The sequence below is a fragment of the Dendrobates tinctorius genome, unplaced genomic scaffold, assembly GCF_039654945.1.
Source record: "Dendrobates tinctorius isolate UK_male_01 unplaced genomic scaffold, ASM3965494v1 ptg000044l, whole genome shotgun sequence".
Taxonomy (NCBI): domain Eukaryota; kingdom Metazoa; phylum Chordata; class Amphibia; order Anura; family Dendrobatidae; genus Dendrobates; species Dendrobates tinctorius.
Genome location: NW_027361712.1, coordinates 21,441,949 through 21,454,897, shown reverse-complemented (window position 1 = coordinate 21,454,897; position 12,949 = coordinate 21,441,949). Strand labels below are relative to the sequence as shown.

The following is a 12,949-nucleotide window of genomic DNA, read 5'->3' as shown; positions in this document are numbered from 1 at the left end:
TTCCTGGGGGCTGGCCAATTGGATCTGAGCATGTGCAGACTTAAAAAAACGGATCCGATGGCTGGATCCAGCGCATTCCGGTGCCCATAGACTTTCATTGTGGTAAAAAGCCGGAAGCGTCGGATCCGGCGCTTCCGGCTTTTTCGCCGGAGACAAAAAACGTTACAGTAGCCGTTTTTTCCAGATGCCGGAATGAGACAAGTAGCCAGATCCGGCAAAAAACGGATGAAATGCAATGCCATCCGGCGCTAATGCAAGTCAATGGGGAAAAACTGGATCCGGCATTGCATTTCGCCGGATCCGGTTTTACAAAAAAAAGCCGGATCGCGCCTGATGGCGAAAAACTGATGTGTGAAAGAGGCCTTAGGCTATGTGCGCATTTTGCGTATTTGCTTGCAGAAATTTCTGAAAGGTTTCTGCATCTCTTGGCAGAAAAACGCAGCGGAAATACACATCCGTGTGCGGTACATGTTTACACGGACCCATTGAGTTGTATGGGTCCGTGTGATCCGTGCTGTTGCACAAAAACGGATATGTTAGCGTATTTTGCACACGGACACACGTTCCATGAAAACACCCTGACATCTGCATAGACACATTCATTAGAATGTGTATGTGTGTCAGTGTCTCCGGTACGTGAGAAAACTGTCACTACACGTACCGGAGACACTGAAGTGTGAAACTGGCCTAATCCTCATGGTGTCCGCTTTACCTTGGCGGGTTATCAAAAATAGGGGGGGGCCCCCCACAAAGTTTTTTTTCATTCATTTATTAGATTAATCCATGTACAATAAACTACACACGCACAGCACTAATTAGATATCTACATCTTTGCACATCATAACAAAGAGAGACAAAAACGAATGCATCAAAAACATGTGAGCTGAGGTGTGGGATTCATGCGAAAACTTCGCTGCAAGAAAGCTTGAACAATCACCGATTGTGGGAGCGTACCCTTATAATAAAGTTAGCTACAAAACTATTATGTTACACGAGCGTCTTGTCACACCATAGTTACATAACTGTCATGTGAAACACCCTGGTATGCAAGTGATCATTGTGCGATTTCCAAAACAAGCATACTTTGCCTTTTGAACTGGAACAATCACATATTGCGTAACTCCTTGATGAAAATCTGTAGCGTAAAGCCCCCGTTACACACAGCGAGATCGCTAGCGATATCGCTAAAGCATCACCGATTTTGTGACGCAGCAGCGATATTGCTAGCGATATCGCTATGTGTGATACTTACATCCGACCGCTCCCCCAGCTGGTTATCGCCGATCGCGCGAGAAGGTCCTGGACCGTTTCTCGTCGGCCACTTCCTGCTGGCGCCGACGAGCGATGCGTGGACGTCTTCATCGCCGCGTCAGACAGGTAAGTAACGACCTCTGCTGCATCACTGGTGAGATCTGCCTGTTTGGCAGCTAACTAGCGACCATTTAGCGATGCCCCAGCGATCCTGACCGGGTCGTATCGTAGTCGGAATCGCTGGTGCATCGCTAAATGTAACGGTACCCTAACAGTACCAGCTAAGTAAATGAGTGCATCACTGCTGAGCTGGCTGTCAGTGCCTGGGGTGGTTACACTGAGATGACCAGTGACTGAAGCTGAGCCTCCCTGGCTGAAAACCAGAGGGAATAACGTTAATTCAATTCTGACGTGGGCGGAATTCATCACGGCAATGTGCATCAAATCAACATCAAAATCTGCATGTAACACATCTGCTCCAAGTGAGCAATCCCTAAGATTAAGGCTATGTGCACACACTGCAGATTTGCTGCGGATCCGCAGCGGATTTTCCAAGCGGAATCACTGCAGATCCGCAAGTGATTTACACTACAGTGTAAATCAATAGGAAAAAAATAGCTGTGCATACGCTGCGGAAAAATTAGCATGGAATCCACAGCGGTTTGTTTTAAGCAGCATGTCAAATTCTTTTTGCGGATCCGCATTCTTACACCCATTCCATTATAGAAATCTGCAGGGGTAAAAACGCATGCCAATCCGCAGGAAATTCGCACACAAAAAAAAAAAAAACGGAAAAAAAAAACCACGCAGATTTTGAACTGCAGATTCTGCCAAGAGATGAAGATTCCGTGCAGAAAATTCTGCACACAAATCTGCAACGTGTGCACATAGCCTAAGGGTATGTGCACACGCTGCGGATTTGGCCTCTGTGGATCCGCAGGAGTTCCGCAGACAACGTACAGTACAATGTAAGTCTATGTGACTTACATTCTGCTGTGCACATGCTGCGGTTTTTTCACTGCTGAAAAGCTGCGGTTTTGAATCCGCAGAAAGAATTGACATGTCAATTCTTTCTGCGGATTCCGCTGCGTTTTGACACCTATTCCATTGTCCAGGTGGCAAACCGCAGGGGAAAACCACTGGCCAATCCGCAGGTCAGTTTACCTGCGAATCCGCACGGAAAAATCCGCTGGTGAATCCGCAGCGTGTGTGCACATAGCCTAAGAATAAATCCTGCAGATTTTGTTGCAAGAATATTTGCAACCAAAAAAACCAAACAAACAAACATGGATTTCTGCAAATCCCATTCAGATTGATGGAACAGTCACATTATCAGCCATGTGCGAATTCAACCTAATGGTATGTGCATACGACATCTTATTCAGGCAGCAAACCAGGTACAGGAACTCGGTGCTTCACGGTGGAGCCAATCATTTATATACACCTTCCACTGGCTTGGTTTCCATGTATCTCCACTCTTCTCTGTCTCTATGAAGCCAGAGCTGTCAATCGAAGAAGGGAGACGGGGTGGAGATAAAGGGAAAACAAGCAGATGGGAAGGTGCATATAAATCATTGGCCTTGACGTGAAGCACTGAATGGCGGGACTTAGATTGAACAGTCATCCTGTGCTGACAGTCTGTTTAAGAAGGTGTTGACGTTATATTTGGTCATTTTCTGAGTTTCTTGCACATTCCTGAATTTTTTTAATTGTCATTTTCCAGACTTTTTAAAATTCCATTCGACAATGAAGAAACACATTTTTCAAGCAAAAATGCTGACAAAAAGCTCAAATACATGCCTGGGCATCTTATAGGTGGTTTTTGAGCCTTCCCATTGACTTTCATTATAAAAGTATAGAGTATCTTCAAAGCAGAAAACAGTTTTCTCCCTTCTTTTAACCAATTAGAATCTATGGAAACTGAAAGGGATAAAGGGACTGCTAACACAGAATGACTGTTCAAACCATGTACAGGCGCTTGGTGCATCACCTATTTCGCTTCCATCTCCGGCTTTATTATTATTATTAATTATTATAGCACCATTTATTCCATGGCGCTTTACATGTGAGGAGGGGTATACATAATACATACAAGTACAGTAATCTTAAACAATACAAGTCACGACTGGTACAGGATGAGAGAGGACCCTGCCCGCGAGGGCTCACAATCTACAACGGGATGGGTGAGGATACAGTAGGCGAGGGTAGAGCTGGTCGTGCAGCGGTTTGGTGGATAGGTGGTTACTGCAGGTTGTAAGCTTGTCGGAAGAGGTAGGTCTTCAAGTTCTTTTTGAAGGTTTCCATGGTAGGCGAGAGTCTGATATGCTGTGGTAGAGAGTTCCAGAGTAGGGGGGGATGCGCGGGAGAAACCTTGTATGCGATTGTGGGAAGAGGCGATAAGAGGGGAGTACAGAAGGAGATCTTGTGAGGATCGGAGGTTTCGTGCAAGTATGCAAGTAAGTACCGGGAGACTAGGTCACAGATGTACGGAGGACTCAGGTTGTGAATGGCTTTGTATGTCATGGTTAGGGCTTTGAACTGGAGTCTTTGGGTAATGGGGAGCCAGTGCAGGGATTGACAGAGGGGAGAGGCTGGGGAATAGCAAAGGGACAGGTGGATTAGTCGGGCAGCACAGTTAAGAATAGATTGGAGGGGTGCGAGAGTGTTAGAGGGGAGGCCATAGAGCAGGAGGTTGCAGTAGTCAAGGCGGGAGATGAGGGCATGGACTAGGGTCTTTGCAGATTCTTGGTTGAGGAATGTACGGATCCGTGAAATATTTTTGAGTTGAAGTCGGCAGGAAGTGGAAAGGGCTTGGCTATGTAGTTTGAAAGAGAGATCAGTGTCAAGGATAACCCCAAGGCAGCGCCGTTTACTTTAATGGATAGGTCCGTTTGGGGGGGGTCACGTGAGATTGGCGAAAGATGATTAATTCTGTTTTGTCCATATTAAGTTTTAGAAATCTAGCGGAGAAGGATGAAATAGCAGACAAACATTGAGGGATTCTGTTTAGTAGGGAGGTGATATCTGGTCCAGAGATGTAGATCTGTGTGTCATCAGCATAGAGATGATACTGAAAGCCATGAGATTCTATGAGCTGTCCAAGGCCAAAAGGTGTAAACGGAGAAAAGCAGGGGCCCTAGGACTGAACCTTGTGGGACTCCGACGGATAGGGGGCGCGGTGAGGAGGTGGTGTGCGAATAGGAGACGCTGAATGTCCGGTCTGCTAGGAATGACGCAATCCAAGATAGGGCCAAGTCTGTGATACCAAGAGATGAGAGGGTCTGTAGTAATAGGGAATGGTCCACTGTGTCAAAGGCAGAGGACAGGTCCAGGAGGAGGAGGACAGTAGTGTCGCTTGGCCTTCGTGGCTAGTAGGTCATTGGTGACCTTAGTTAGGACAGTTTCAGTGGAGTGGTGTGGCCAGAAGCCAGATTGCAAGTGGTCAAGGAGGGAGCAAGAAGAGAGGTGGGAGGATAGTTCAAGATGGACGTGTTGTTTCAGTAGTTTTGAGGCATAGGGGAGAAGTGATATAGGGAATCATAGAATCGTAGAGTTGGAAGGGACCTCCTGGGCCATCTGGTCCAACCCCCTGCTCAAAGCAGGATTCGCTAAATCATCCCAGTCAGATGTCTGTCCAGCCTCTGTTTGAAAACTTCCATTGAAGGAGAACTCACCACTTCTCGTGGCAGCTTGTTCCACTCATTAATCACTCTGTCAAAAAGTTTTTTCTAATATCTAATCTGTGTCTCCTCCCATTCAGTTTCATCCCATTGCTTCTAGTCTTTCCTTGTGCAAATGAGAATAAAGTTGATCCTTCTACAATGTGACAGCCCTTTAGATATTTGTAGACAGCTATTAAGTCTCCTCTCAGTCTTCTCTTTTGCAAACTAAACAATCCCAAATCCTGCAACCTTTCCTCATAAGACAGGGTTTGCAGACCGGTCACCATTCTGGTTGCTCTTTTCTGAACTTGCTCCAGTTTGTTGATGTCTTTTTTTAAAATGTGGTGCCCAAAACTGGACACAATATTCCAGATGAGGTCTGACCAAAGAGGAGTAGAGGGAAATAATGACTTCACGTAATCTAGACTGTATGCTTCTGTTAATACATCCTAGAATTGCATTTGCCTTTTTTGCTGCTGCATCACACTGTTGACTCATATTCAGTCTGTGATCTATTAGTATACCCAAGTCTTTTTCACATGTGCTGTTGCTTAGGCCTATTCCTCCCATTCTGTATATGCTTTTTTCATTTTTATTGTCCAGATGTAGTACTTTGCATTTCTCCCTGTTAAAAACCATTCTGTTAGTTGCTGCCCACTTCTCCAGTTTATTTATATCTTTTTGAATCCTCTCTCTCTCTTCTCTAGTATTAGCTATAGCTAATACTAGGGCGATAGCTAGATACAGAGGATGGGTCAAGAGAGGGCTTTTTGAGGATAGGTGTGATTGAGGCATGTTTAAAGTTTGAGGGGAAAACACCAGTTGTTAGTAATAGGTTGAAGAGATGGGTTAGGGTTGGGATGAAGACTTTGGTGAGGTTTAGGATGAAGTGGGATGGGATCGGGTCAAGTGCACAGGTAGTGAGATGTGATCTTGAGAGTAGAGTGGAGAGTCGGTCTTCTGTAATGGTGGAGAAGTTGGTTTTGGGGGAGGAGGGCAGGGCAGGTAGGAGGAAGGGCACTGGGGGTTGTTGACCAAAACTGTCTCTGATGTTATCTATGAAGCCAGAGCTGTCAATCAAAGAGGAAGATTAGAGATTGAGGGAAAACAAGCAGATGTGAAGGTGTATATAAACGATTGGCCACACTGAGATGCACAGAGCGCCTGTACTTGGTTTGAACAGTCATTTTATGCTGACAGGGTCTCTGTATTCAGGGCTGTGGAGTCGGTAAGCCAAAGCTCTGACTCCTCAATTTCACTGACTGAGACTCCACAGCACTGGTCACTACTGAGAATGTACATAAAGTGCAGCACAGATTCATCTCCACTAAAAGCAGAGATCCTCAGATCAGGAACAGAGCAGACATTTATAGGACATTTCATAACTTTCCCAAATTCTTATGGAAACATTTACAGCACATCCTGCATTGTACTACTGTACCCAATTTATTATATATTTTAGGAGTCGGTCCATTTTATACCGACTCCAACAAAATGGACTCCAACTCCACTGCCCTGTCTTAACCACTTTGTGACATTTGACCTACTATACCGTCCATGTGCCCTGGGACTTAATGCTCATGGACGGGTTAGTACGTGATGTGCGATCAGCCGCTCTCACGGGGGGAGCGCGGCTGATCACGGCAGGGTGTCAGCTGATTCTCACAGCTGACATCCGGCACTAAGTGCCAGGAGCGGTCACCGTCTGCTCCCGGCACTTTAACCCCCGAAATCACTGCGATTAAACATGATTGCAGCGTTCTGGATCCAGCAGAGGGGTTGACAGCCCCTCTGCCTTTGGATCGGAGACCCCGTGTCATGACGCGGGGTCCCGATTGCTGCCATGGAGACCCAGAGCTGAGAGACTTCCTGTCATGCGTAGTGCATGTGAGGAAGACTCTCAGGCTAGTATTATAGAAGCTGCAGCCCTGACAGCTTATATGGCATGCAGATCTGTAGAAGCGATCAGCCTGCACAAAATGAGTGTCCCACAGTGGGACACAGGGTAAAAGTAAGAATTAAACAAAAAATAAAATTGTTAAAATATTTAAAGAATAAAAACAATATTTATTCCATCAATTTAAATAAAAAAATCTAAACAATAAAAGTACACATATTTAGTACTGCCCGTCCGTAACGACCTATAAAACTGTCCCACTAGTTAACCCCTTTAGTGAACACCATAAAAAAACCAATGCATTATCATCATACCACAGAACAAAAAGTGGACTAACACGCGACCAAAAATACGAATAGAAATAAACATGGTACCTATGAAAACGTCATTTTGTCCCGCATAAAACAAGCCGCAATATAGCTGCATCACCAGAAAAATAAAAAAAAGTTACAGATTGCAGAATAAAGCGATGCAAAAATAATTAATTTTTATATAAAATAGATTTTATTGTATAAAAGCACCAAAACATAAAAAAATGATATAAATGAGGTATCGCTGTAATCGTACTGACCCGATGAATAAAACTGCCTTATTAATTTTACCACATGCGGAACGGTATAAACCCCCCCCCCCCCCAAAGAAATTCATGAATTGTGGGGTTTTGTTCATTCTGCCTCCCAAAAATCAGAATAAATAGCAATTAAAAAAAATTTCATATGCCCGAAAATGGTACCAATAAAAACGTCAACTCGTCCCGCAAAAAACAAGACCTCACATGACTCTGTGGGTCAAAATATGAAACATTATAGCTCTCAACTCAAAATGTGGTGATGCAAAAACGTTTTTGCAATAAAAAGCGTCTTTTAGCGTGTGACAGCTGCCAAACATAAAAACCCGCTATAAATAGTAATTCAAACCCCCCTTTATCACCCCCTTAGTTAGGGAAAAACTAATAAAAAAATGTATTTACTGTATTTCCATTTTCCCGTTAGGGTTGGGATTAGGGTTGGAGTTAGAATTGGGGAGTTTTCCACTGTTCAGGCACATCAGGGGCTCTCCAAACGCGACATGGCGTCCAATCTCAATTCCAGCCAATTTTGCATTGAAAAGTCAAACGGCGCTCCTTCCCTTCTGAGCTCTGCCATGCACCCAAACAGTGGTTTACCTACATATATGGGGTATCAGCTGTAATGCAGTGACCCCAGTGACAGCTAGGGGGCGCTATGTGGGCTCCCCAGGTCATGCATACAGGCGTTCCCTCTGTGGTGATGCAGAAACAGTGTCTGGCAGGGTTGTGAATGGCCGATATGTCACAGGGATGGATGCTCCCTGAGATGCAACCCGGAGTGTTTTATTATTAGTGCACGTGAGCACTAATATAACGGTTAGTGCACCAGGGTCCGGCTACCCATATGACTTCACCTTTGGGTGAGGGTGCTGGTTGTACCTCTGTTTTCCTTCAGGACCTGCAGGTATTTTCAGGACCTGCTGTGAGGTCATGACCAGGTGACTAGCCATGAGATCCATACCTCACCTGGGGGTGGGGTTACAGCTACATAATGAGGGTGTGTTTAGCACATGAGAGAGTGTTGGGAGTCTGGATTGTGCTCAGACTTCCATGTGTCCAGGTGGGACACTACAGAGTTGTCTGTGACCTGGGAGGCAGAAGGCCTCCTGTGTGTGTGGCTCATGGCCAACCCTGCTTGCTGGATATCGCACAGCCTGGGGAAGCAGTGCTGGCTTTCCTGAACCAGAGGAAAGAGGTCTATGAGATACCTCCAGAGTGGACGGTCGGACAACCGTGAGTCGCACTGACCTCGGTCAGTAAGAGACTGTACTGTCCTCTGGAACTGAGAGATTAACGGACATTGCCCTGGCCTGTGTGTGAACAGGGTCTGAGGGAGCAAAGCCCTGGTTATGGACATTATTATTTTATGTTGCCGGACCTAAAGGCTGTCTACTCTGTGTTTGTGCTGCTGGGGATATAGAGCAATAAACCCAGGAGAACTTTTAAGGAAATTGAGTCTTCCTGTATGTTATAGTGCTGCCAAGCGGGCGTTCCCCAATGCACTCAGTGAGCGCTGCCTTACACAGCGTACTTAGGACAAATTGTACAACAACTTTTGGGGTCCAATTTCTCCTGTTACCCTTGGTAAAATAAAAGAAATTGGATCTGAATTAAAAAGTTGTGAAAAGTTTTTTTTTTTTTTTTTAAACATTTCAAGAATTCCTGTGAAGCACCTGAAGGGTTAATAAACTTCTTGAATGTGGTTTTGAGCACCTTGAGGGGTGCAGTTTTTAGAATGGTGCCACTTTTGGGTATTTTCTATCTTAAGGTACTGTCACACTTAGCGATGTACCAGCGATCCCGACCAGCGATATGACGCGGTCAGGATCGCTGGTACATCGCTAGGTGGTCGCTAGTGAGCTGCCACACAGGCAGATCTCACCAGCGACATCGCTGGGGACGGGGATCGCTACTTACCTGTCACACCAGGCGATCCTGCGTCCTCCCGCCCGGCTCCACGCGGCGCTCGTCGTCACAGCAGGAAGCGCCGCAGGAAGCTGACGACGACAAACAGTCCTGGACGTTCTCGCGCGATCAGCGATAACCAGCAGGGGAGCGGGTCGTAGGTAAGTATCAGACACAGCGATATCGCTATAACGTCACAAGTTATAGCGATATTGCTAGCGATATCTCTTAGTGTGACAGGCCCTTTACAGACCCCTCAAAGTGACTTCAAATGTGATGTGGTCCCCAAAAAAAAAAATTTTTTTGTACATTTTGTTGTAAAAATGAGAAATCGCTGGTCAACTTTAACCCTTAACTTCCTGCCAAAAAAAAATTTGGCTCAAATTGTGCTGATGTAAAGCAGACATGTGGGAAATGTTATTTATTAAGTATTTTGTGTGACATATCTGTGATTTAAGGGAATGAAAATTCAAAGTAGTAAAACTGCAACATTTTCTAAATTTTCGCCAAACTTTCAATTTTTTCACAAACGCAAGTAACATCAATGAAATTTTACCATTATCATGAAGTACAATATGTCACGAGAAAACAATGTCAGAATCACCGGGATCCATGGAAGCGTTCCAGAGTTATGACCTCATAAAGGGACAGTGGTCAGAATTCTAAAAATTGGCCTGGGCATTAACGTGCAAACCACCCTTGGGGTAAAGGGGTTAAACCCCTTCACCCCTGGGTGACTTTTCCGTTTGTTTTTTTTCCTCTCTCTTCTTCCAAGAATCATAACTTAATTTTTCAATTGAGCTGTGTGAGGTCTTATTTTTTGCGGGACTAGTTGTACAATTGTATGACGCCATTCATTTTCTCATGTGATGCACTGGAAAGCGGGGAAAAAATTCCAAGTGCGTTGAAAAGTGCAATTGCACAATTGTTTTTTTTAAATTATTTACTACGTACACTATATGGTAAAACTGACCTGCCATTATGATTCTCCAGGTCAATATGAGTACACATACCAAACATGTAGGGTTTTATTTAGGGGTGAAAAAAATTCAAAAAGAAAAAACCACAGTAAAGGCAAACAAAAAAAGAGATGCTTCAGAAAAGACACCTTTGGTGGTTTGCTGGAGTGTCTTCTGCTTGAAAACCCATGAGGGTTCACAGCTGCCTCTAAGCTGTCGTATGCACATACCCCACCAGGCTTTGGAGATGGCTTCCTGATCCCCTAGGGCAGGATCTGATCCTATGCTTAGGTCCAAAATTCTGCTCATGCGTAAAAACTGATAGTCTTTGTTCATTTTGACTGTTGTGGAACCTTTTAAAAATGCAATATGCACATTAGCATCGAGCAACATTTCTGCAGGCTTCAGACAGCCAAATTTCACAGTCCATGCCTGGACTCTAGCTGTGGGTTTGTCCAAAGGCATATATATGAGGTTGTAAGCTCAGGTGAAGAGATTCGCAGCTATGCCGAGTTCACATTAGGGTATAATATCAGATGTGATGTACCAATGAGGCTCCTGCTCTGCAGCAAGCAGGAGCCAAGTGTCAGTGCTCTGTGCGCTCATCCTCTTACGAATCGCAGACAGGTGCGGAGGAGACGGGAAAGTCATGTCTCCATCTCCTCCATGGCCTGACATCGCCGTATATCGGACTGCACTGGGATGACAGCAGAGTGCAGTCCGATGTTTCACACGCACCAATAGACTTGTATGGGTGTGAGTCAGCTGAGACTCGCTGTTAATCACAGCATACTGCCATTGTGCTCTCATGCCGAATCGGCATGAGAAAATAATGACTGATCTGAGCGGACCCTTAGTACAACACTGGGCTGAGTGCTATGCGACTAGTTTATCACATAGCACTCGGCTGTGATATATGGCAATGTGACCCCGGCCTTAGTACAGGCATTTGCAGGCTGAATATGGACAGTGACATATGTCCGTTTGAACTGGTCAAAAAAGCTTCGCCCCATCGTGCATTTAGTGCTGATTTTGCCTCCTAAGACCTCATCCGGACCATCCGTCAACAGAATTTCAGCAGTTTTTCTTGCATACAAAGTAAACTTGTGTTGTCTCAGGCCTCTCTCTGCAGGGAGTGAAAAACACAACACTAGGAGGATGCAGATATGATGCAACTGCACAGACCTATTGTCTGAAAAGGGCGAGTTTGATCAGTGACTCAGAACAAAATTGGCTCGTTTTCTTTTGGTCGGGACCCAGACATGCGACCAGCCCCATAGACTGTGATGGCATGTGTGTTATCCATGAGAAATGCAGGTGCAACTTAGGTAAAAAAATGCCTTAAAGGGGCAAAAGACAGCACATGAAATGGCGCTGCCCGTAGCCTCTTCTGTTCACACCTGTGCTTCCCTCTATAATAGAAGCTATACTGCTCTGATAGAGCCTTAGCACTATGCCTTAAAAAGGATTCTACAGTGGAGACCATCGTACGGATGTAAAAACACTTCTAGGCAATTTTAGCTGTGACACATGCTAAGCGGCCAAAGATGGCGGCATGGTGCCAGTGAGTGGGGCACAGTGCCTCAGAAGGTGCCACAGCAACAAGCAAGATGTAAAAAACCTGATTCTGAGTCTCTCTGGTACCTCATGTGTAACCCCCAGTCACTGGCACGGTGCTGCGATGTGACTGGCATACAGTAGCCCGTGGCCACACAACACCGCATTACCATATGTGTGCACACGGCCTCATTACAGCACCTACTCATCAAGGACTATGCCGCAGTCACCCACAGCAACCAATCACCTCCCAGCTCTCATTTTTCAGACTCTATTGAAAGATGAGAGCAACGACCTGATTGGTGTGGTTTATAAAACAGGAAAAGGGAGGGGGAGGAGTTACAGCAAGCAATGTGGGGTCTAGAGGGTATATTTACACTACCGGGGCAGGAGGCTGGGACTTGTAGTCCGCAACAACCACAGCCGTCACCAAAGTGAGGGATCGTCGCTAGGACAAGTGACAACACAACACAGCAGTGCCTAGTGGGGAGGTGAGCTCTTACCATATAGAAGCAGTGTGACGAGGAGAGACATGCTGCCTGTCGGCGGAGGGTCACTTCCTTACAGTCTGCACTCTGTCTAACCATTGAACAGACTAGTTTCCAACTTTCCCGGAATTCCTCCGCTGTCTCCTGCGCTCTGCACTCCCTCAGTCTCTTCCTGTTTCTTATTTTTCTCTCCACTTCCTCCTTCCAAAACACGAGTCTCTTCCGTCTCGCTGGCTCCCCCTGGCGGCGCTGCTGCTCCTCACACGTTCCACGTTACGCGTCTATTTCCATCTCCTGCTCTCCACCCATGTGTTGCTATCCTCTAATTGTTCTCGTGGTGTAATGGCAGGGAAGGGGTGCAGTGAGGAATAACCACATGAGATTATATATAATCCGTTCAGGGTCCATTTATAGAAATCGCAGGAACGCGGGATGCAGTGAGGGGCAGGAGGCAGAGCACTACAAGTCTATGGGTCCGTGTAAAACAGGTACAGCACATGGATGGCATCGGTGTACAGTGCATGGATGGCATCTAACATTGCAGAGTGTAGAAGAAGCTTTGTAATTTATTTAGCCATCAAAACACTGATGACACACTGATGGTAAAAACGGACACGGACCACATACTGATGGCAATGATGGTAAAAACTGACACGGACCAC

At 45.6% G+C, this 12,949-nt stretch overlaps 1 protein-coding gene across 2 annotated transcripts in view; it reads right to left on the bottom strand.

Annotated features, from left to right (window-relative positions):
* The window catches only part of LRP10 (LDL receptor related protein 10), a 50,313-nt gene extending 37,833 nt beyond the window's left edge, over nt 1-12,480 (bottom strand). The window contains exon 1 of one of the 2 annotated variants that reach the window (XM_073575429.1): nt 12,303-12,480. In XM_073575429.1, the coding sequence (XP_073431530.1) occupies nt 12,303-12,333 (31 nt within the window). In that variant the 5' untranslated portion in view covers nt 12,334-12,480. The remainder of the gene's footprint in view (nt 1-12,302) is intronic. The other variant, XM_073575428.1, reaches the window with a different exon arrangement.
* Nucleotides 12,481-12,949: the final 469 nt, after the last annotated feature.